A 21,325-nucleotide genomic window follows, 5' to 3' on the forward strand; every position below is an offset into this window, starting at 1 on the left:
CACAGGTTAAACTGCTGTAGTGAGTTAGATTGATGTGAACAAGAAGAAGGTTGGTATAGTGATTCAGTGGGGTCAGGGACCAAGACACTGCCATCTTGTTACTGGCATCTGCGTGGTTAGAGATGGCTTGCCGTCACGTCCTAATACTAGTCCACGGGAAGGGTAAAGAGAAGAAGGGGACACATACTCCTTTCCTTTTAAGGGCCCAGCCTAGAAGCTGCACATATCACTTCAGCTCACACTGGCTAGCATCTAGTCCCATAGCCACACTTAGCTGCAAGGGGGGCTGGGAAATGTAATCTTTAGCTACGTAGTTGTGTGCCAAAAACTCTTAGAGTTAGGAGAGCAGATAACTGGGGGACACCTAGTAGTATCTTCTCCCACCAACACCTCCTCGATTCAAGTTGGCCAGCCTGGAGCTCCAAGAGGCTGCCCATTGTCTCGAGTCTATTCCTGTAATTTGCACAGGCTGTCACCAGGTGGCGGTGACACCTTGGGTGAAACGATGATTTAGTGTCCAGTGTGTACTGACTGAAGAAAATAAGGCACATTTTCTTATTCAGTTATACTTTTCTACATTAAAATAATAATACCACTAAGAAGCAACATTAAAGAGCACATATTTTTCAATCATACACAATTAAAGAATCATAACCCCTAAGTACAGTTAAGTCACATTGTACACATCATAAACTTTTTTTTAACCCACTTAAGCACAGCATGGGTTTGAAACCCAATGGAAAAGAGTTTCTGCCTCTAAGCATTTAAGACTGGTCTGACACCACAGTGTGGGTTCAACAAACACCTCCCTAGGAAACCCACCTTCCCTCCTCCTCACCTCATCTTTTGGCAGCAACTTCAACAGCAAGAGGCCTCAGGAATTGATTTGGAGGAGAAGGAGGAGATGGACAACACTGAGGGTGAGCCCTGGAGCCCTGGATCTCTGCCTCTCCCTCCCAGCCCCCCAGATGGGTGGCTCCCCTGCTTGTCACACCAGCTGCTTCTCTTTCCCCTTCCCCAGCCCCTCACAGCTGCAGCAGCCAACAGCAGATATCACCAGGCATCCCTGGGCACCAGAGAGCAGGCTGAGGCCCTTATCTAGAGTGGCTTTTACTCTGACCAGTTCAGCAGCCACAGTGAGGGACAGACTTTTAGAGTCACAGAACATCAGAGCTGGAAGAGATCTCAGAGCTCACTCCATTCAGTATTTTCCAGACCTTTTCCATGGAACACTATTAATGGGTCTTCTGAAGGGAAAAGAGGGTTCTGGGTTCAAATGGGTTAAACAGGTCCCTTGGTGCAGGACTTCTCAGTGCCTTTAATATACAAATGCTATTATAAATCTCTAAAAGGAAGACATAATAAAATATTTTCCCAGCTTATTTTACACACACACACACACACACACACACACACACACACACACACATATATCTTTTCTTTTAAAGCATTCCAAGAACACCTACACCTAGTGTTCCGCTGAATGCTGTTTGGGAAATGCTGATACAGAACAATCCTCTTAATGTTAAAGACAAGTAGACTGAGGCCAGAGAGCACAGTGAGCTGGCACCAGACCCAAGCTCCTTCCATGCCCCTCTCTGTCAGAGGGAACACAACAGTCTCTGCACGTTTCCGGCATGCTGGTGCCCTGCTCCCACGTGAGGCGGGCACACAACAGTCTCTGCACGTTTCCGGCATGCTGGTGCCCTGCTCCCACGTGGGGCGGGCACGCAACAGTCTCTGCACGTTTCCGGCATGCTGGTGCCCTGCTCCCACGTGAGGCGGGCATATGCCAGGCAGCATTGTCTGCGTTTTCTACAGATGAGCACACAGAGACCTGCAAGTTAAATTAGCAAAGTGACAGAGCTGGGTCTCCAACCCAGGCCTTCCTGCCACATCATTTCTGCCCCCTTGTCTGTTTCTGGCCAGGCCTGAAGGGGCTGATGAAGGGCAAGGAGAAGGCAAGGGCTGCAAAGGAGGAGAAGAAGAAGAGAACCCAGAGCCCAGGCCCAGGCCAAGGGTCTGAGGCCCCTGAGAAGAAGAAACCCAAGATTAATGAACTCAAGGTGAGGGTCTGGGAGCAGACCTAGCCAGAAAGTAGGGTCACACCGGGGGGCAAGACGGAGGCCAGTGGACCGGCCTCACCCCCTGACAGCCCGGCCTGGCTCAGGTGTACCCCAAGGAGCTGGAGTCAGAGTTCGACAGCTTCGAGGACTGGCTGCACACGTTCAACCTGCTTCGGGGCAAGACAGGGGACAACGAGGACGGCGCAACTGAGGAGGAGCGCATCGTGGGGCGCTTCAAGGTCAGGCAGGGAGCACAAGTGGGCCCTAAGTCCTGAGCCCCCCACCAGCTCTTCTCACCAGCCCAAGCCCGGGGCTGACAGCCAGGTGGAACTGTCAGCCAACCCGGTTGGTAAAGTATAAAAATACTTCCACGCTGATTGATGAAGATCATCTGCCCTAAACCCACCTCCCCACTCCACCCCCCTCAGAGTTGCCCCCCAACTCCAGCCACTCCTTCCAGAACCCCTGACTCTCCGTACCCCAGCAACTAAAGGGTTAAGGCCCCACCGCAGCTAAAGGGTTAAGGCCCCACCGCAGCAGGGCGCAGACCCTCAGTGCTCTTGGCTATCTTGCATGCCACCCCTGCCTGTGCCATGGGAAGCTGCACCCTGACCCACTCTTGCCTCACCCCAGGGCTCCCTCTGCGTGTACAAAGTGCCACTCCCAGAGGACGTGTCCCGGGAAGCCGGCTATGACCCCACCTATGGCATGTTCCAGGGCATCCCCAGCAACGACCCCATCAACGTGCTGGTCCGGGTCTACGTGGTCCGGGTGAGAGTCCCCTCACATCCTTTCCCCAGGCTCCCGGTCCTCCTGCCCAGGAAGGGCTGAAGCAGCTACAGACTGACAGCCCCCAACTGGAAGACACTAGGGAGGTCGGCTGGTCTAGCACCATCCTTTATAGAGGAGGAAGCCGAGGCCCAGAGAGGGTCAGGGACTTGCCCAGGGTCACACAGCAAGTCCCTGGTCCATGCTTCTGCCCCTCACTGTCATGGGACCGTCAGGGAGAGGGGCAGGGACACTGGAAGATGAAGGTGCCCGGGCCCTGCTCAGGACCACCCCTCCCATCCCAGGCCACGGACCTGCACCCCGCAGACATCAATGGCAAAGCCGACCCCTACATCGCCATCCGGCTAGGCAAGACGGACATCCGTGACAAGGAGAACTACATCTCCAAGCAGCTCAACCCCATCTTCGGGAAGTAAGGCCTCCTGGTGCCCCTCCACCTGCCCCGACTTCCCCAGAGCAGACCGCCTCCTACCCCACCCTACCCAGCCCAGCCCTCAACCCTTCTCCCAACCCTGTCCCACAAGGTCCTTTGACATTGAGGCCTCCTTCCCCATGGAATCCTTGCTGACGGTAGCCGTATACGACTGGGATCTGGTAGGCACCGATGACCTCATTGGGGAAACCAAGATCGACCTGGAGAACCGCTTCTACAGCAAGCACCGCGCCACCTGTGGCATCGCCCAGACCTACTCCACGTGCGTGGGGCAGGGCGGGGCAGGGCGCACCTACTACACCTTGACTCCAAAACCAAGATGCAGACCGTGGGATTTGGGAAGGTGGACATATTATGGTTTCTGTCCCAGCCAGGACTCCACCCCGACAGGTTCTGGGCTCAGCCTTCAGCGGCCAGGACTGCAGATTCCAAGACAAGGAGAGAGACAGGGGATTCCAGGACAGAGGAAGCAAGATGAGGAGAGAAAAGCGGGCTGGGAGGAGAGGCAGAAGCGCGCTAGGAAGAGTGCACTGAGGATCTGGCCGCCCTGTGCCACTGCCAGGCTGCGTGACCCTGGGCAAGGCCCTTAACCTCTTGTGTTATCAGTTTCCTCAGGGAGTTTTTCAAGTTCCGTTAGAGGGGACACAGTGGGGGGATGGTGCGGGCTGCCCTGGGGGAGACTGGATACTCATCCTTGGGACACTGAGCATGTGGGCCGGAGCCCAGGGCAGGAGGGACCAGCCTGCAGCAGCCCTGGTGCGTCAGCTGATCCTGGAACGCAGGGCAGGGCTCACTTGCTGACACGGAGCAACGGCCAACCTAAGGAAACCGGCCGGGACCATCCACCACCTGGGGATGGCCCAGCCGCACCCTGAGCCCCACCCAGCCCATGTGTCTCCTCCGACAGACACGGCTACAATATCTGGCGGGACCCCATGAAGCCCAGCCAGATCCTGACCCGCCTCTGCAAGGAGGGCAAAGTGGACGGCCCCCACTTCGGGCCCCCTGGGAGAGTGAAGGTGTCCAACCGCGTCTTCACAGGGCCCTCCGAGATCGAGGACGAGAACGGTAACAGGATGCTGGACAAAGCTACGGGGGTGTCAGAGGCCAAGGAAGGACCCACACTTCCCTGTGGTGGGACCACCCATCCGCTCATCACCCCAGTGTCCCCCTCCTGTCCGCCCAGCCTCCACCCTTTCTCCCCATCCCACACAGCGCTTGCTCACTTGTCCCCTTCACTCTCTCTCCCGGCATCCCTGTAGGGTAGGGAGGTTCTCCCCATTCTGCAGATGAGGAAACCGAGACCCAAAGGGTTTCAGTGACTTGCCCAAGGCCACTCAGTTCTTACAAGGCAGAGTGAGGGCATAGACCCAGGTCGGTCTGGCTGTCCCCACACTTTTGCCCCCCGGCGCCTCCCAGAGGATCAGCAGGTATCTCTGCCAGGAAACCAGTGCCAGCCATCTTCAGGGTGCTGGGACAGGATGTGGGTTTTTCTCTTCCCTGACCTCATAGCCCAGAATTCTCTGGTCAGGTTGTCCCAAGCAGAGGAAACCCAAGGACACAGACTTTTCTGGGCCCATGAGGCAGCTGAGAGCTTGGGCAATCCACAGCTCCCTCTGTGCCTCAGTCTCCCAGCAGTAAACTGGAGATGGGGCTTCTTTGTGCCCCTGAGTCGCTGGCCCAGCACAGGTCTCTTGTTTTGCCGGGCCCCCACAGGGCAGAGGAAACCCACGGAGGAGCACGTAGCACTGTTGGCCCTGAGGTGCTGGGAGGACATCCCCCGCGTGGGCTGCCGCCTGGTGCCGGAACACGTGGAGACGCGGCCGCTGCTCAACCCTGACAAGCCGGGCATCGAGCAGGTGACCGGCCTGGCCGAGATCTGAGGTTCTTTGGTATTTGGGATCAGGGAGTCCCAACCTGGGTCCGTAGAAACAGATCCTCCTGCTATGCACTGCGTTCCCTCCATACACACACACCATGGCCCTTCACCGTAACTTCAGGGTTTGAGCCTTAACTTCATGTGAGAATTACATCAGCTCAGATGGAGACCTAGGGTATCTCCCTCAGAAGCTGCTACTGGCTATTGGTGACGTCATAGGAACTGCTGGCATCCAAGGATGAAAACTGATGAAATGGGTCCTGACAGAACAAAGGTTGGGAGGGAGAGGAGAGCTGGCCTTGCCGGGCAGAGGGAGGAGTCCGTGAGACCTGCCACACCTCCTTCCTCAGGGCCGCCTGGAGCTGTGGGTGGACATGTTTCCCATGAACATGCCGGCCCCTGGAACGCCTCTGGACATCTCCCCCCGGAAGCCCAAAAAGTGAGCTGCTCGGCCCAGCACCCCTCCCTCCATGCTCGCCAAAGGCGTCCTTCCTGTAGGAGGCTCCAGGCCCAGGTCTCCCTAGTCAGTCCCCTGTGGCCTCGTTGGGGGAACAGGGCAACCCATCAGGAGGGCTGTGGGGCCTGCCCTGGGCGGGTCCCTTTTGCTGCAGCAGGGGCCACACCTCCGTGGCGAGGTCAGCGAGGGCTGTGAGTTCACACCGGCACGCTCCGGCAGACTTTGTCATCACAGACCCACTCCTCCACGTGCGTGCACACACACAGCATCCCCGTGGGTTCCCATACACACACCCACAAGACACAGAAGCCCTGAGAGCCTGCTCTGCTCCCTGACAGTCCCCACTCCAGGCCGTCATTCAGCTCTACCAAGTTTTATTTAAGGCATCTGCTGATGAGATGCACAGGGCGAGTGCCCAGAAGAGGCGGGAGGCTGGGAGAGTGGGGCGTACTGGGTCAGGAGCTACGCCATCTGTCTCTCCTAGTTGACACTGGCCAGGTCGCTTTGCCTGCCTGGGCCTCAGTTTTCCCATCTGTAAAGTGGCAGGATCGAGTCGCTGCCAGCACTGGCCTCAGCGCCTGCGATCAGGGCCAAGTGCGTAGGCCTGTGAAGTCGCACAGGGCCGCACGCTTATTTCAAGATGGCAGTCTTAAAATTCTTAATGATTATTAACAAAGGGGCCCGCGTTTCCACTTTGCACTGGACCCCGCAAATTATACAGCCCGTTCTACCTGGCATAGTCTCCAGGTGGGACCCTGAGTCTGCTGTTCCAGGGCCCGCCACCAGGAGACACCCCAACCCGTTATGTCTCCAGGACTTGCAGTCCAGGACAGAACTCCAAGAGCCACAATCCAGTGAATTTTTAGTAGCTGACTCAACCTCCCTCCTAAAGGTTGAGACGTAACTACCTCATTTATCATGACGATTACACTTCAAGGGGAAAATCCCCTTTGGGGACAAGGATGTAAAGGAAATCAGATTCCATGGTGGTCCACAGCCAGCTGCTGGGCTTAAGTGTGAACTTTTATTAGAGCTGGAGTGGAGCTTCTGGCCTCTGGAGATGGGGGAATCTTGCTGCCGACTCTCCAAGCCTCGCTTCAGCCACGCCCACACCCCCCTGCACACCTACGCCCTCCCCTGCAGCCTGGGCAGCCTCTCCGAGGCCTGAGTCAGCCTCCCTGTCCAGAGTGTGCTCTGGGTCCTGGCATTCCAACCCAACTGGCTCTCCCCCAACCCGGCTCTCCTCATAAGAGCCATGCTGGCTGGGGGACCCTCTTCTCTCAGCCGGGTACCCCCACGTCTCCCCATCCCCTCAGCTTCTCCCCACATCTGCTCCCTCAGCCCCAGCCTGACCCAGGCCCCACGCCCACCCCCAAGTCCCCAGGACGTGTCCCGGTCGTCTCATCTCCAGCCCCATCCTAGCCCCAAGACCCTGGAGAAACCCCCCCGCAGACTGCTAATCAGCCCCTCCCCCTGCCCAGGTACGAGCTGCGGGTCATCGTGTGGAACACAGATGAGGTGGTCCTGGAGGATGATGACTTTTTCACCGGGGAGAAGTCCAGTGACATTTTCGTGCGGGGGTGGGTGAGAGTCTCCCTGGCCGGGAGGGGGCTGAGCTGGGTGGGCCCATCTCCCTGCGAGGCAGGAGAGGAGGGAGAGGACAGGGGGGCTGTGGGTGGAGAGAGCCCCCACAGGTGTGGCCGCAAGTCTGGAGCAGGTGACGATGCTCCACAGGTGGCTGAAGGGCCAGCAGGAGGACAAGCAGGACACGGATGTCCACTACCACTCCCTCACGGGCGAGGGCAACTTCAACTGGCGCTACCTGTTCCCCTTCGACTACCTGGCTGCCGAGGAAAAGATCGTCATCTCCAAGAAGGAGTCCATGTTCTCCTGGGACGAGACGGAATACAAAATCCCCGCGCGGCTCACCCTGCAGATCTGGGACGCCGACCACTTCTCCGCCGACGACTTCCTGGGTGCAAGGCTGGGACCGGAGCAGAGCGGGCAGGGGAGGGGGAGGCAGGGGCAGGGGGAGCCCAGCCCAGGTTTGGGGGTGCAGTCAATAGTACCAGATGTCAGAATTGACTCTGAGGTTGCCACAGGGGCCATCGAGCTGGACCTGAACCGGTTCCCGCGGGGCGCGAAGACGGCCAAGCAGTGCAGCATGGAGATGGCCACGGGGGAGGTGGACGTGCCCCTGGCTTCCATCTTCAAGCAGAAGCGCATCAAAGGCTGGTGGCCCCTCCTGGCCCGCAATGAGAATGATGAGTTTGAGCTCACGGTGGGTACCACTGCTGCTGGGCAGGGGGCAGGGCTGGGCCAGGCCAGGGCGCTGAGGGCCTGGCACCTAACCCGGGCACCGGGACCATTCTGTTCCTCTCTGCAGGGCAAGGTAGAGGCAGAGTTGCATCTACTCACTGCCGAGGAGGCGGAGAAGAATCCAGTGGGCCTGGCCCGCAATGAACCTGACCCCCTGGAGAAGCCCAAGTGAGTGCTCTGCCGGCCAGGCCCCTGCCATGCTAGTCCCTGGGGGCGCTGGAACAGGAAGGAGGGGTCAGAAACTTCTGGTCTCCTTGCCCTCCACTCTGTAGGCACCTCTGCCTTCTCTGTCCCTTCCTAGGCCACAGCCTCATTGCAGGGGAGCCTCCTCCCTCCTCCCCTTCTCCCCAAAATCCACACCTCCCTCTGAGCCAGAGCACGGGCCCCCGGTACAGGAGAGCTGCACCTCTCCCAGGGAAGGCCCCACCTAGCTGAGTCAAATGCTCTTCCTGGTGTTTGCCAAAGACAAACAGCTGCAGTGGTGGACTCTGGGGCCCCAGGCAGCCTTCATGGCTGCGGGGTGCCTGGGACCATGAACTCAGCCCAGGGTCGGCCCCCGTCCTGGCCCCCACCTTGGCTGGGGCCCTCCCCACGCCCCAGCCCTCAGCTTCTGTGGCCTTTCTCCGTGCTCCCTCTGCTCCTCCTGCGGCTCCAGCCGGCCCGACACAAGCTTCATCTGGTTCTTGAACCCTCTCGAGTCTGCCCACTACTTGCTGTGGCGCACGTGTCGCCGGCTGCCCCTCCAGCTGCTGCTGCTCCCGCACTGCTGCCCCTCCCGCCCTCCTCCTCTGCCCTGTGCCTGGCTACCCGGTCAAGAAGATCCTTGGGGCCTGAGCCCAGCACCCTCCTGGGTCTGGTACTCCTCCCTCCCTCCTGGACCGAGGGCTTATGAGCTGGGCAGCATGTGGAACACACACACACACACACACACGCACACACGCAAGTGCACACACAAGTATGCCCACAAGTGCACACATAAGGATACAAACAGCAACTTTTAAGCTTTCGAACAGTATCATAGACTCAGAACTGCAAATAACTGTCTTGCATGTTCACGTATCAGGCCAGAGAGGAGGAGTAAATTGCCCAAGGTCACCTAGCCATCAGGGTAGAGCTAGGATTCAGCCTCAGTTTTCAAACTGCCAATCCAGTGTCCTTCGCACTACACCACTCCCCGTCCCAGCAATGATCCGGACAGACTCTAACCCAGTTCCACTGGCAGAAAGAAGTTGAGTGATGGACGGGAAAGGGGAAAGGCTTTGGCTGGGATTAGCCTCCAAGTCCTGAATAGTTTCCACCAGTATCCTCCTCCCAACCCCGAGCCCTTTCCTGCCCTGCAGGACAGTGAGTATCTCCATCCCACTCAACCATCTTAGTAACGAGCATACGAGGAGCACAGCTCGGTGCCAGGCGCCGGGCTGAGAGCTTCCCATGCACTTTCTCCTGTCACCCTTTTACCAACCCCGGAGGTGGGGATCTACTATTAACCCCGTGGTGCAAGTGAGGAATCTGAGGCTCGAAGAGGTGCCTAACTTGCCTGTCACCGCCGGGACTAGAGACCAGGTGCCCTGCGCCCACATCCCTGTTCTGCAGCCCCATCTGCGCTGCAAGGTTCTGGAGGGTGTGGTCCACGTCCCCCAGGAGCTGGAGGAATTTGAAGAAGCGTATTCAATACTTTGATTTTCCACCTTGACATTTCATAGAACCTGTTGTTTTCGTAACACAGTCAACAGAATGTCAGCTCAGCAAGCCCTTCTGGGCTAGGCGGCCCTGCAGAAGATAGAATAGCGATCCAGCCCTGACGGTGGGCAGGTCGGGGTGAGGGTGGCGTATGCCCCCCCGGGGCCCCTCACACCCCTGGCAGGACCTGGTGGGGACAGAAGCAGAAAGGGGGAGAGGTTGAGGAACACCAATCTCACTGAGAACACGGGGGAGCACCGGACCATGTACAAGGAACCACTCAATAGGGGAGCTTCCTAATAATCGGAACTGCCTGCAGTGCTAAGGCTGCCTCTTCAGGCATTGACCCGCCATCACTGCAAGGGCGCGGGAGGTGTGATGCCTGCCCAGCTGCCAGAAATACCGTCTAGGCCGCGGGAGGAGATGGGGCACCAGAGGGTCCTGCAAAGAGGACAGGGAATGCAGGCAGCAAACCTGGTGCTAGAGATGGGCTCAAACCCTCCCTCCAGCACTCAGTACTTTGGGGACTCAGTCCTCTTGGGGTCTAGTAGGGCTGAGGGGATGGGGTGCCTTGGACATGCCACCAGCTGACCAAGACTCTCCCTCCCCCAGCCGGCCCGACACGGCCTTTGTCTGGTTCCTCAACCCCCTCAAGTCCATCAAGTACCTCATCTGCACGCGGTACAAGTGGCTCATCATCAAGATCGTGCTGGCACTGCTGGCGCTGCTCATGCTGGCCCTCTTCTTCTACAGCCTCCCCGGCTACATGGTCAAGAAGCTCCTAGGGGCATGAAGGCCCCGGGGCCTCCCTGCACTCCCCTCCTGGGCCTGGGCATTTGCCCCTCCTCTGGCATGGAGGCCTCAGGTCCCAGGGGCCTTCGTCCTGCTGGCTGGGCTGGTGACACCCTCCTCCCTGCCTGTCCTCACCACCTCAAGTCTGCTGCTGGCACCGTCCCTCCCCTCGGGTCCCTGCCTGCAGGGTGGGGAGTGTGGGAACGGATGGGGGCTCCAGAGGAAGCCACCCCACATCCTCCGCAGGCCTCCCCGTAGAGCTCGAAAGCGTTAACAAAATTAACTGAGAATCGAGAATCATGTCATGGGCCAGTGCCCAGGGCTTTCCAAAGAGTTAATGAGCAAAAAGTATCACCCTCCCCTCCCCCAGACATAATCTTGCAAGGGCAGCCGACACTAGCAGTCTTGGCTCTGCGGAAGTGCGCCAGATCCTTCCCACTAATCCTGCGGGGTGACTGCTCCCCCGGGCCGGCTCCACTCGGCCCAGGCAGCCACAGCCCTGGGTGCACAAGCCCAGTCCCTGCCCAGCCTGTGGGTCCTGATGGCCTTCCAGAGCTTCCTCAGCCCAGGCTAGCTCTTGCAAGCCTGGATGTCCACGCCTGGACGCCCGTGCCCCGCTACCCGCCTGGCCCCTTCAGGGCTCACCCTTCCGGCCCTCCAGGGGGTGCCCGGAGTTTGCTTGAAGTGCTGCCCCCCTGCCTGTGTGAGCTGGGTTTCTCCTGGCTGTTTTTGCTTTCTCGAGTGGTGATTTTTCTCTTAATAAAAGAAATCAAACACTGAGCTGACAAGTCTGCAGTTGTCCAAGTCGGGGGACTGATGGGGGGCAGGGTGCAGGGATGGCTGGCAAACTCAGTACAGGATGGGCCCCTAACCCTTTGGGGGGCCTTGTGGCCCAGGGTTCAAGGTGGGCCTAAGGTACAGGACTGTCTGCCCAGGCTGCCCACAGGAAGAGCCTCACAGCACAGCCCAGGGGGCACCGCAGGCTGGACCCAGGGGCCCCAGAAGCTCACTAAAGGGTCCTGCAGGCCCAAGGACGGTCTGCAGGCACAGACCCTGAAATGGCCCAAAGCTCCCGCCGCCACCTGCAGACACCAACTTCTCCCAAAAGCAAGGAGGGAGCCCCGTGCCACGGGCCCTGTCCCCCAGCCACAAGCCTGTTGTCAAACCACAGCCCGAGGCTGGGGACAAAGTCCCCTCATGACACAGAGGTGGGGATAGGGGCCCGTGTCTCACCTGACCTCTTTAAAGAGATTCAGACACAACCCTTTGAAGACTTTAATCAAGCCTGCAGGATACAAGTAACTCCTCTTGTCACCTTATCTTGACAGGCCCGACAACAGCAGCTCTGGAAAACCCAGGGAGTGGGCCCAGGCAGCTCCCCAGGAGATGCCACCTGTGGCACCAACGCTGATATCAGTGTCGGCCCTAACATGACAGCCTTTCGAGGTCTGGCTCTATTTTGTGGGGACCCGGAACACCTGAGTCGGAGGAACTTGCAGTTCAGAGTTTATCTGGAAAAGAGTAAAGGTCATGACACTTCCCCCAGGGTCCCCCTGCCACAGGCCTCCAAATCCCTGGGAGCGCTTCCTCCCCCAAACACTTCCGGCTGCCTGGGAAAGCCCGCAGCCTGCCTTCCTCTGAAGCCAAGACCTGGGCTCCTCGTCTGGCTTCTGCTCCAGCTCGTCAGGCTCTGGTCACGTTCTTAACCTTCCCCTCTGATCCATTCTCTTGAGCCCTCCCCTCCGCTCTTGACCTGCCCACCCTATAGCCCCAGTGTGGCCCTGTGCTTCCCCCCCGCCCCCAGCCTCCTGTCCACAGCGGCCTCGAAGGAAGTATGGGCCATACGGTTCCCAAACGTCTGAGTCCTGTCTCGGGCCAAGAGGCCAGCGTGACCCCCCGGCTCACCACATCCCCCCCCTCAGGTGTAGCAGGGGGCCTGAGCCCTCACGGGTCACACATCCCCAGTGCGTGGGCGTGTGACTGGCCTCAGCTGATGACGGAGGACCTACGCTCAGCCCCGTGTTACGACCTTAAGCACCACGTGGAGGATCCCACAGGAGCAGAGCAGAGCCAGCAACTGTGTTGCCAGTGGACTCTTCCCTGCGGAGAGGATGGGGAGATCCTTCCTCCTGCCAAGCCATGGGGACGTTGCCCCAACTGTCACTGGAGCAGGCACGAGTGGGGGCCAGGGAATATCTGCCCCAGTTGGAACCTCCTCTCCCTCCCCATGTCACATCCTAGGCCAGACACCCAGGGCTGGCAGAGAGGGAAGAGTCTGCCCTCTGGGCAAGTTACAGAGGCGCTGAGTTTCGATTCTCCTTTTTGTGAAAGGGGGAGAATCACTTCTGCCCTGTCTGCCTCACAGACTGGTTGTTAGGGACCAAAGAAGGAAGTTCGTGTGGAAGGGCTCCGTAAGCTGGGAGGCCAGCACTGGCTTCATCACTGCCTCTGAGAGCCCTCCAACAAGCAGCCGGTGCTGAAAACGATGGGCATCAAAGGGACACTATGACAGCCTGCATCTCAAAGCTCCCACGCCTCGCGGCAGGGTGGGGGCAGGGGTGACACCTCACTTCCTAGTATCTCCTCCTGTCCCACGGGCTCTCCCATCATCCCGCCTCCCCTCCCCGGAGGGTCTCGTCACCCACCTTGGCGTCTAGATACTGCTGCAGCAGCTGCTGGAGCTCTGTGTTCTGCCGCTCCAGAGAACGGTTTTCCATCAGCAGCTTGGCCCTCTGGGTCAGGACGAGGCTTTGGGCAGAAAAGTCGGTTAGAGGCCCATTGAATCCTCCAACCTCTAACAAGTAAGGGCCAGGGGCTCTGTATTTCTATCTGGTTGGAGGTGGAAGAGGACTCCGGAAGGCTCGCCCACCAGAGCAGCCCTCCCGCCCTGAACGAGCCAGGCCAGCGGGAACAGAACAGGGAGGGCGGGGCCAGAGGGGCCTCCCCAACACTACAGCCCCCCAACAGGAGTTGTCCTTTGGCAGCTTTTCTCTCCAAGAGTTCACGGGACAGGGAGGCGCCAAATGTGGCCGTTCCAAGCAGCATCCTTCTCCTCCTACCTGTCTGCCCGGCTCCCTCCTCCCCCTGGACCATAACAGACACACGTACTGGTATTTCTCCAAGGCTGTGTAGAGAGCGTCCCAGAGGTTCAGGGTGGTGGCAGGGATAACCGTGGCCAGGGCCTTCCAGTACTCGGAGTCCTTTGAGTCGTCTCGCACAACCTCCAGCAGCTTCACTGGTGCCCGAAAGTCCCTGAAGGTTGAGAGCACTGGTACCATCCTCTCCACCTGGTGTCATCCAGGCCCCCGAGCAGGGCCCATCACAGTGCCTGCACCTCACAGACTTACTGCCTTTCCACCTGTCACCTTCCCACCCAGCTATACAAGTTCATCAAATCGTGGAAGATTCTCAGAAAGAACACCCGCTTGTCATCAACGTTCCTGATTCCTGGTGCCATTGTCACCTTTGTGAAAGCATCACTGGCGTTTCATCCACCAGCTTTCCCTCAATCAGTTTACTTCACTGGCTTTATAGTGTATTACTCTGCCTATTTCTTCCACAAATGTAGCAAAGCAGCTCTCAAAATTTATCTCCTCTCCATCCCCTCTAGGATAGGCTTCATCCAGGCTGTTCCCTCCCACCTGGACAAACCTTCCTACCACTGTCCTTGCATCCAGCAGCAGCCCCCTCCCTGCCGCCAACGTGATCTTTCTCAAATGCAAGTCTACTCAGGGCTCCCCCATGACTTAAGATCCTTTTCCGGCTCCAGTCCACTACAGGGTAAAGACCAAGACCTTGGGCAATTTGGGTAAGGCTCTCAAGATCCGGCCTGGCTCCTCTACCCAAGCCGGTCCCACTCCTCAGATCCTTGACACTCCAGCCATACCTCTTTGTCGTGATTCTTGAACCAGGCCTTTCCCGGTGCTGTGACATCCTAAAATGCCCTTTGCCCCCCACTTCGTCCACCGAGGAAAACCCAGTTCTGGTCCCATTTCCTCCTAAAGCCCTCTCTGATATGCCAGATGGAGGTGACCACTTCCCCTGAGCAACATGACACCTCCATATGCTTTGACCATTGTTCTGATCACAAAGTGTTCTCCCCACGGGGCCTTCACACACAGCAGATCCCAACAGTTGTTCGTTGAATGAATGATGAATGAAAACATGCAAATCGCTTCTACACCCATTTCTTTCATTGTAATGTCCGTGGATTCCTCTCATCCTCCTTCCAGACATCCTTCTACTCACTCCCCCCAAGTTCTGGCTCAGCAGCCTCTTCTCCCATCCCTGGCATCTGTTGGGCCCCCATCCCATCCAGCTTCCCCAGTTCTCAGGCAAGCCCTCCAGCAACACAGCCCACCTGGGTTTCCTCAGACCCGTGACAAAGGCCTCCAGAATCTTGAGAACATCGTTTGGATGGATGAGCCTGGGAGAAGGCGGGGGCTGCTTCTCCTGTGGTTCCCGGTCCACAAGGCTTCCCTCCTTCTCTCCCTGGAGGTCCAGCTTCTCCAATGGTGATACGAGGCTTGTTCGCTCCTGTAGGGGAGACACAGATGCCAGGGGTTGATCTGGACAAAGGCGCAAGGGTAACCATGGCTGGAGGTATGCAAGCACGAGTGTATGAGGACACAAAGAGGAAAAACGGAGAAAAGTTTACAGAAAGTTACAGAAGTTAAGGAGCTTCAAAACTGTGATAATTGTGAGAATTCCCTGGCGGTCCAGTGGTTAGGACTCAATGCTTTCACTGCGGGGGCCCTGGTTCGATCCCTGGTCAGGAACTAAGATCCCGCATGCCGTGTGGTACAGCAGAATTGAATTAAAAAAAAAAAAACCACAAGAGTGATAATGTTCTATTTCTAACCAGTTCACAGGTGTTCATTTTATTGATATTCATAAAGCTTATGTGATATAAATATCCTCGTGACTCATAATACAAATTAAATTTTAACTTTTTACTTTTAAAAAGTCCTCCTACTCCTGCCTTGCAGTTCATTCATTTTACTTCCCATGGGCCAACCAATGTTATCAGTTTCTTATGTATCCTTCCAAAGACATATATATATACATATAAGCACACACACACTTTCACTTTTTCTTCCATTTTTACATGAATGATACTCTACGACATACATAGTAGAGTTTCACATACCAATAAACCTTAGAGAGCTTTTCACATAAATACATAAGTGTAGCTGCACCATATATTAATCAATTCCTTAATGATGAAAATTTAGGTCATTTCCAATCTTTTGTCATTTCAAACAGTGCTGCGATGAATAAGCTATGATAAACGCATCGTTTCAACTGTACCGAGTATATCAATAGACTAAAATCCTAGAAGAGGAATCACAGGGTGAAGTGTACTACACGGTTTCGTAATCAATCCTGCCGAGCTGTCCTCCACAGAGGCTGCGACAATTTACACTCACACCAGCAAATTATGAGCATGACTGTTTCCCAAATCTCAGCCATCACTACGTGTTATCAAACTTGCAGATGTTTGCCAACCTGACAGATGAAAATGGAATTTGAGCCCTTTTAATTTGCATTTCCCTTAATACAACAAAGACTGATTATATTTTCATATGTTTAAAAGTGTTTTTTGGGCTTCCCTGGTGGCGCAGTGGTTAAGAATCTGCCTGCCAAGGCAGGGGACATGGGTTCGAGCCCCGGTCCGGGAAGATCCCACATGCCGCGGAGCAACTAAGCCCGTGCACCGCAACTACTGAGCCTGCGCTCTAGAGCCCGCGAGCCACAACTACTGAGCCCGTGTGCCACAGCTACTGAAGCCCGCGTGCCTAGAGCCTGTGCTCTGCAACGAGAGGCCACCACAATGAGAAGCCCACATGCAACAATGAAGACCCAATGCAGCCAAAAATAAATAAATTCATTTAAAAAAAAAAAAAAAAAAAAGTGTTTTTTTCTTCAAAGACCAGGTAATCATTTTATTTTTCTATTCCTGACACTCAAATTCATAGGGGGTGAAAAGACAATAGAACATAATCAAAATAACACACAAACACAATTCAAGAACACTTAACCAACCATTACACCTGTTCTTTGTAAAATACATAAAAGTAAACAGAAACATCTGTATATAAATTAATGCTTAACAATCTGTATACACTGTAAAACAATTGTTAAAATTCACACTAAGATACTAGTGCAAGCAGTGGTGTACAAAAGTGTAAACAAGGTTAGTGATGAAAAACTTATCACCGACTTACCACTTCAACATACTCTGCATTCACTCAAATACTGAAGGCCTCACCACGGAAAACACTGATCACTTTTTGCGGTACGCGGGCCTCTCACTGTTGTGGCCTCTCCCGTTGCGGAGCACAGGCTCCGGACGCGCAGGCTCAGCGGCCATGGCTCACGGGCCCAGCCGCTCCGCGGCATGTGGGATCTTCCCGGACAGGGGCACGAACCCGTGTCCCCTGCATCGGGGGACACTTTTAAAGTTATGTGACTATATTCACCCTGAGTGCTCTTGCCTCAATATGGCAACTGATTATGAATCCAGGTTAGGAGCAGCACCAGGGAATCCAGAAACCCATGTGAAGTTGGCCGTTCTGACGTGAATCTTTATACTTGATAATGAAAACAATTTCAAGGACAACTTGTATGTCAAAAACTGTAGAACTGTCATCTCCCTTTTCCCCCGAATATTTAAAACTAAAATTAAATCTAATTCCCCCGCTTCATTTATAATACACCCTGAAGAAGAATTCATCCACTCCAGTGCGGCTTTTCCACAGATAATAATTCTGCATGAAATAACTCAAAAGCCTTTCCCATTTCTGTCCTAAAATCTATTTGGGGTGGGGGCGCTCCTGAAACAAAGTTTACTTTGAATAAATTTGCTTACTTTACTGTGATTACTTTGGGTTCTGTTTGAAAGTGTGGTTAAAGCCCAGAACAATCAATCAGAGGTATTAAATATATTAGCTATTTAATATTCTAAATTATGAGGACAAAAATTAGCTAGTTCAAAACTGCATCTTCCGTAGACTCTGTAGATTCCCTTTATACTCAGGGATATTTTTATCCAGGTGTGGGCTGGGGGTACGTGAGGGGGAATGGTTACAGGGTTCAAGAGTAGAAACATGGTTTTAACAAAATCCCAGTCACTTTACATAGAGGCACAGTCCTATATTTTTAAGAGCTTGTTCTCTTTCTTTTCTTTTTTCTCTTTTTCTTTCATTCTTTCTTTTTTTTTTTGTTAAAAAGCACTAATTTGCATTTCAAAAGGACAATGATGGAAATGACCAGAAACATCAATATGGAGCTTTGGGAACTTAGCCCTTAATTGAAGATATACTGTTTTCTGAACTCTTAACTATTATCAAAAAAAAAAAAAAATTTAAAGGTTTATAGAAAACCTTTAATTCCCTATTAATTTTGCATCCAGAAATTTGTATTTGCTAATCTCTATTTTTCTCATGCTCTCTTGGAGACTTTTTGAAGCTTCACCAACTTTTACATATGTTTAAAAAGATCCAAACAGGGACTTCCCTGGCAGTCTCCACGATTCCAATGCAGGGGACATGGTGATTCCTGGTCGGGGAACTAAGATCTCGCATGGCACGGCCAGAAAAAAAAAAAAATCCAAACAATATACTCTAAATAAAATCAACACTAGATTTTCTGAGAGACTTCCTTTTATATTAGCTATTTTCAATGTACTCTGGTCAAAATTCATTTGGCAATAGAAGCCTTGCAAACTTCAGTCATGTAAGTGACTAAATAAGACTGAAATGCCACGTTGAGCCACATACCAAGTAGAGTTTCAGAAAATGTAAACCTGTCTCCTGAAACTCTCAAATCATGTCAACTAGAGGTATTCTGTTTTTAACGTTGGAACTTGTGAAAATGTTGGGTTAATCAAATCATTTTGCAGAAGACAAGAAACACTATTATCACAGCTATTACTCTATTTTAATGATTTATAAGTAACTTGTGTGCTGGAAAGCACTACACAGAAGTGTGAGCCAGTTGAAAACTAAAGAAAAGAAACAACGTTCTGTGTATACATTGTAAACCACAGTAAATGTGTATATGTACACAGGCACACAAAACGAAAATTTAGATCTATGCAGGCAATATCTGAATTCATACTTCTTTGGCACTCAAGGATACTGGGTCAACTAAGCCAATGGCGAAGAATATTTTTTCCTACGCTGTAGGAAATATCTGTGCCCCAATTTTAAAAAAATATGATCTTCGATCTAAAAATTCACCAAGATAAACTGGAATCCATCAATTGAAACAGTTACACAAAACTATAATTAACAGCAGTCATTGAAACAGGTGTGAGGTTAAGAATCTCTTCTTTAAAAATATAAAAGCCAGCTGAGGCCCTCTATTTTTAGAGTTTTGGACTTAAGATTTTAAAACATCTTTTGAACACTTCCTGATTTATATGGAATCCAATCTTAGCTTGTATACAATAGTGTTAATTACATTTTCACACTTTACAGTGGGAGGAACAAAGTTAACCTGTGTCCTCAATCTACCATTTACCCAGAAACTACTCCGCAAATGTGCACGCTTGCACAGGCACATACAGAGTATATGTTTTCCCCATGTGCTTTTACTGCTTCTCGGCATTCTCTTAACTTGCTTCTTCTGAAGGAAGCAGTGACTCAGTGTATACGCTCTGAGGAGATCTCAGAGCTAGATGGTAAGCCCAATGGCTGGGGAACTCTGAGGCCCATCTCCCTCAAGCTGGCAGGAAAGTACAGCTTCGTTTCCAGAGGTTCAGGCCATAAGACTCTTACATCATTGGGAAAATATCCAGTTTAGCTGTGGTTCACAAGGTGACTTTGTTCCTTTGATGCCAGTGACAGACCTAGAATGAGAGTTCTGGAACAAGATATTTTGTACCAGAAAGCAAATCCCCTCTAGAGAAACCAGTAAGCTTTTTCCTTTATACCAATTTATAACACAAATAATTAACTTCTCAATGATCACAATAGATACCAGGAAATACTTGAAGAAAGGCATGTCCCTGTAAATACTGAAAAGATACCAACGACAAGAAGCAGTTACTTTTAATAAGGCTTAATTCTGTTTAGTCAAGACATTAAAAATGAGTACGTTAGACATAGCTGGCAGAAAAAACCAAGAGGCTGAAATATCATTTGCTACTTTTCCCGTGGTGCTACTGATGTTTCTAGGCAGGGAGAAAGCTTTTGTATTTTCGTTTAGAAGGAAGCTGAAAGTGAAATAGAATAGGTGAATTCCTCAAACCAAATGTCACGGTGAAATGACCTTGTTGGTTTAGCTAACTGGTAATTCCTTCCAGGCATGTCCTTCAATCCTTATTTGCTTCATATATTACATTATTGATGAGAGAAGGGACTACAGTAACTGTGATTTGGACAATAGCTAGAGAAAACACTGATTCTGATATTAAAATCACTCTTGATGGAATTGGAGCAATCTATTCTCGATGGAATTGGTTAAATATACTATAAAACCTTGGTTTATGACAAAGAGAGGAAATCTTAAGCTTGACAGTCTTTAAAAATAAACATTTGGCACTTGTCTTTCAGCTAATTATGGGACTGTCCGACATATGGAAAAAAAGAACTCAATTTCTTAGGAAATTAAAATGCTTTAAAAAAGCTAACTAAAATCTTATTAGAAAGTCTATCAATGAGGCTTGCAGACACTACCACGTGGCGAGCACTGTATCTGAAAACAAAAGCCTTTTGTGCTATAAAATGAGAGCTAACTGAGAATAACTTAAAAAAATCAAATTAAACATATGGATTCATTTTCTTTCCACCAAGAAATACAATATGCCAAAAATGCAAAAGAGCTGGAGGATAGGAGCAAAATCCCCAAACATCTCAGTGACAAATGAAGCAGAATAGGCTCTTTTTCCTCAGATACAGGTCTCCACGATGAAACCGCGCACAAGACCCTACATGTCGTTTGCCCTGGAGAGTACCATTAAGTATAAAGAGACTGGGGAGTACCTCTAAATGTGGGGAGACTGCTGCCTGTCACTACTTTTGGTGAAGAGGCACAGAACACCAAACCGGGCGCCAGTAAGACAGAGCACTTCAGAATCAGACAAGGGGAATGGGCCTTTCAAACCAAAAATTAACCTAGGGTTGTACCAGAAGCTGTGTTTTTCTGCAGAAGGCCGATCCCACAGGGACTAGGACATGGACCCCATCAGCACCGGTAATGGTAGTGTTACAGATAAAAATACACATGATTCAGAGATAAATGTGGTATAAGGTGCCACCAAACACAGCTTGTCTCCTGGAAAATGCAAAAGCCTCTAGGAACTTAGGCATTATTCTAAATATTCTGAAGCAATCTCCTTTCCCAGTAACCCCCTCATATAGATAATAGTAAACATGCAAAATTTCAGAGCATACTAGCCAGATGAGGCACATTAAAATGAAACATTTGCCCAAGAAGGATGCCAAATATTAGGGTTTGCTTTATTGTATGACGTTTGCATAAGAAAAAATAATGAAAACTGTAAGGCATCATGCAATCATCAATAAGCTAATTATTAACTGTTCACTTAAGATAGATGGACACATAATCTAAAATTTTTAAACTAGTTCCACAAAAGTACATAAAAGATGTAACATGGTGAACTTTTAAATATGGTTTACATTGGTAGTTTCATATTGTTAAAAAGTGCTTCAAATGTAGTCTGGAAAGTTGCTCTTTAAAAATGGTGCTGGGGGTAATGTCAGATTATAAACTGTAGAAGCTGATTCTTTTTATGGAATTAGAAAGCTGACATTGTGATATTCAAGCTTACTAGAATCAGCTTTCAATTCTAACTCAAATTAGGTTGATAAAATATTAATAATCTAAAAAACATCTGTTTTCTAACCAACAAAAGTCTATCGAATTCACGTTATACGTGTTGA

At 52.2% G+C, this 21,325-nt stretch overlaps 2 protein-coding genes across 3 annotated transcripts in view; one reads left to right on the top strand and one right to left on the bottom strand.

The window, feature by feature from the left end:
- Positions 1 to 10,416, top strand: part of OTOF (otoferlin) — a 90,758-nt gene extending 80,342 nt beyond the window's left edge. For both annotated transcript variants that reach the window (XM_065891176.1, XM_065891177.1), the window contains exons 33-46: positions 854 to 920; positions 1,930 to 2,066; positions 2,171 to 2,305; positions 2,700 to 2,837; positions 3,140 to 3,267; positions 3,380 to 3,550; positions 4,196 to 4,356; positions 5,005 to 5,147; positions 5,518 to 5,606; positions 7,106 to 7,204; positions 7,359 to 7,600; positions 7,727 to 7,905; positions 8,011 to 8,111; positions 10,236 to 10,416. In XM_065891176.1, coding sequence (XP_065747248.1) covers positions 854 to 920; positions 1,930 to 2,066; positions 2,171 to 2,305; positions 2,700 to 2,837; positions 3,140 to 3,267; positions 3,380 to 3,550; positions 4,196 to 4,356; positions 5,005 to 5,147; positions 5,518 to 5,606; positions 7,106 to 7,204; positions 7,359 to 7,600; positions 7,727 to 7,905; positions 8,011 to 8,111; positions 10,236 to 10,416 — 1,971 coding nt within the window. The remainder of the gene's footprint in view (positions 1 to 853; positions 921 to 1,929; positions 2,067 to 2,170; positions 2,306 to 2,699; positions 2,838 to 3,139; positions 3,268 to 3,379; positions 3,551 to 4,195; positions 4,357 to 5,004; positions 5,148 to 5,517; positions 5,607 to 7,105; positions 7,205 to 7,358; positions 7,601 to 7,726; positions 7,906 to 8,010; positions 8,112 to 10,235) is intronic.
- A 1,453-nt stretch (positions 10,417 to 11,869) lies between these two features.
- DRC1 (dynein regulatory complex subunit 1) overlaps positions 11,870 to 21,325 on the bottom strand; it is a 48,163-nt gene continuing 38,707 nt past the window's right edge. Inside the window, exons 14-17 of the mRNA XM_065890848.1 lie at positions 14,776 to 14,951; positions 13,524 to 13,667; positions 13,061 to 13,163; positions 11,870 to 11,926 (exon numbers count right to left, since the gene is read on the bottom strand). Coding sequence (XP_065746920.1) covers positions 11,870 to 11,926; positions 13,061 to 13,163; positions 13,524 to 13,667; positions 14,776 to 14,951 — 480 coding nt within the window. The remainder of the gene's footprint in view (positions 11,927 to 13,060; positions 13,164 to 13,523; positions 13,668 to 14,775; positions 14,952 to 21,325) is intronic.

This window comes from Phocoena phocoena, chromosome 14 (genome assembly GCF_963924675.1).
Source record: "Phocoena phocoena chromosome 14, mPhoPho1.1, whole genome shotgun sequence".
Classification (NCBI taxonomy): domain Eukaryota; kingdom Metazoa; phylum Chordata; class Mammalia; order Artiodactyla; family Phocoenidae; genus Phocoena; species Phocoena phocoena.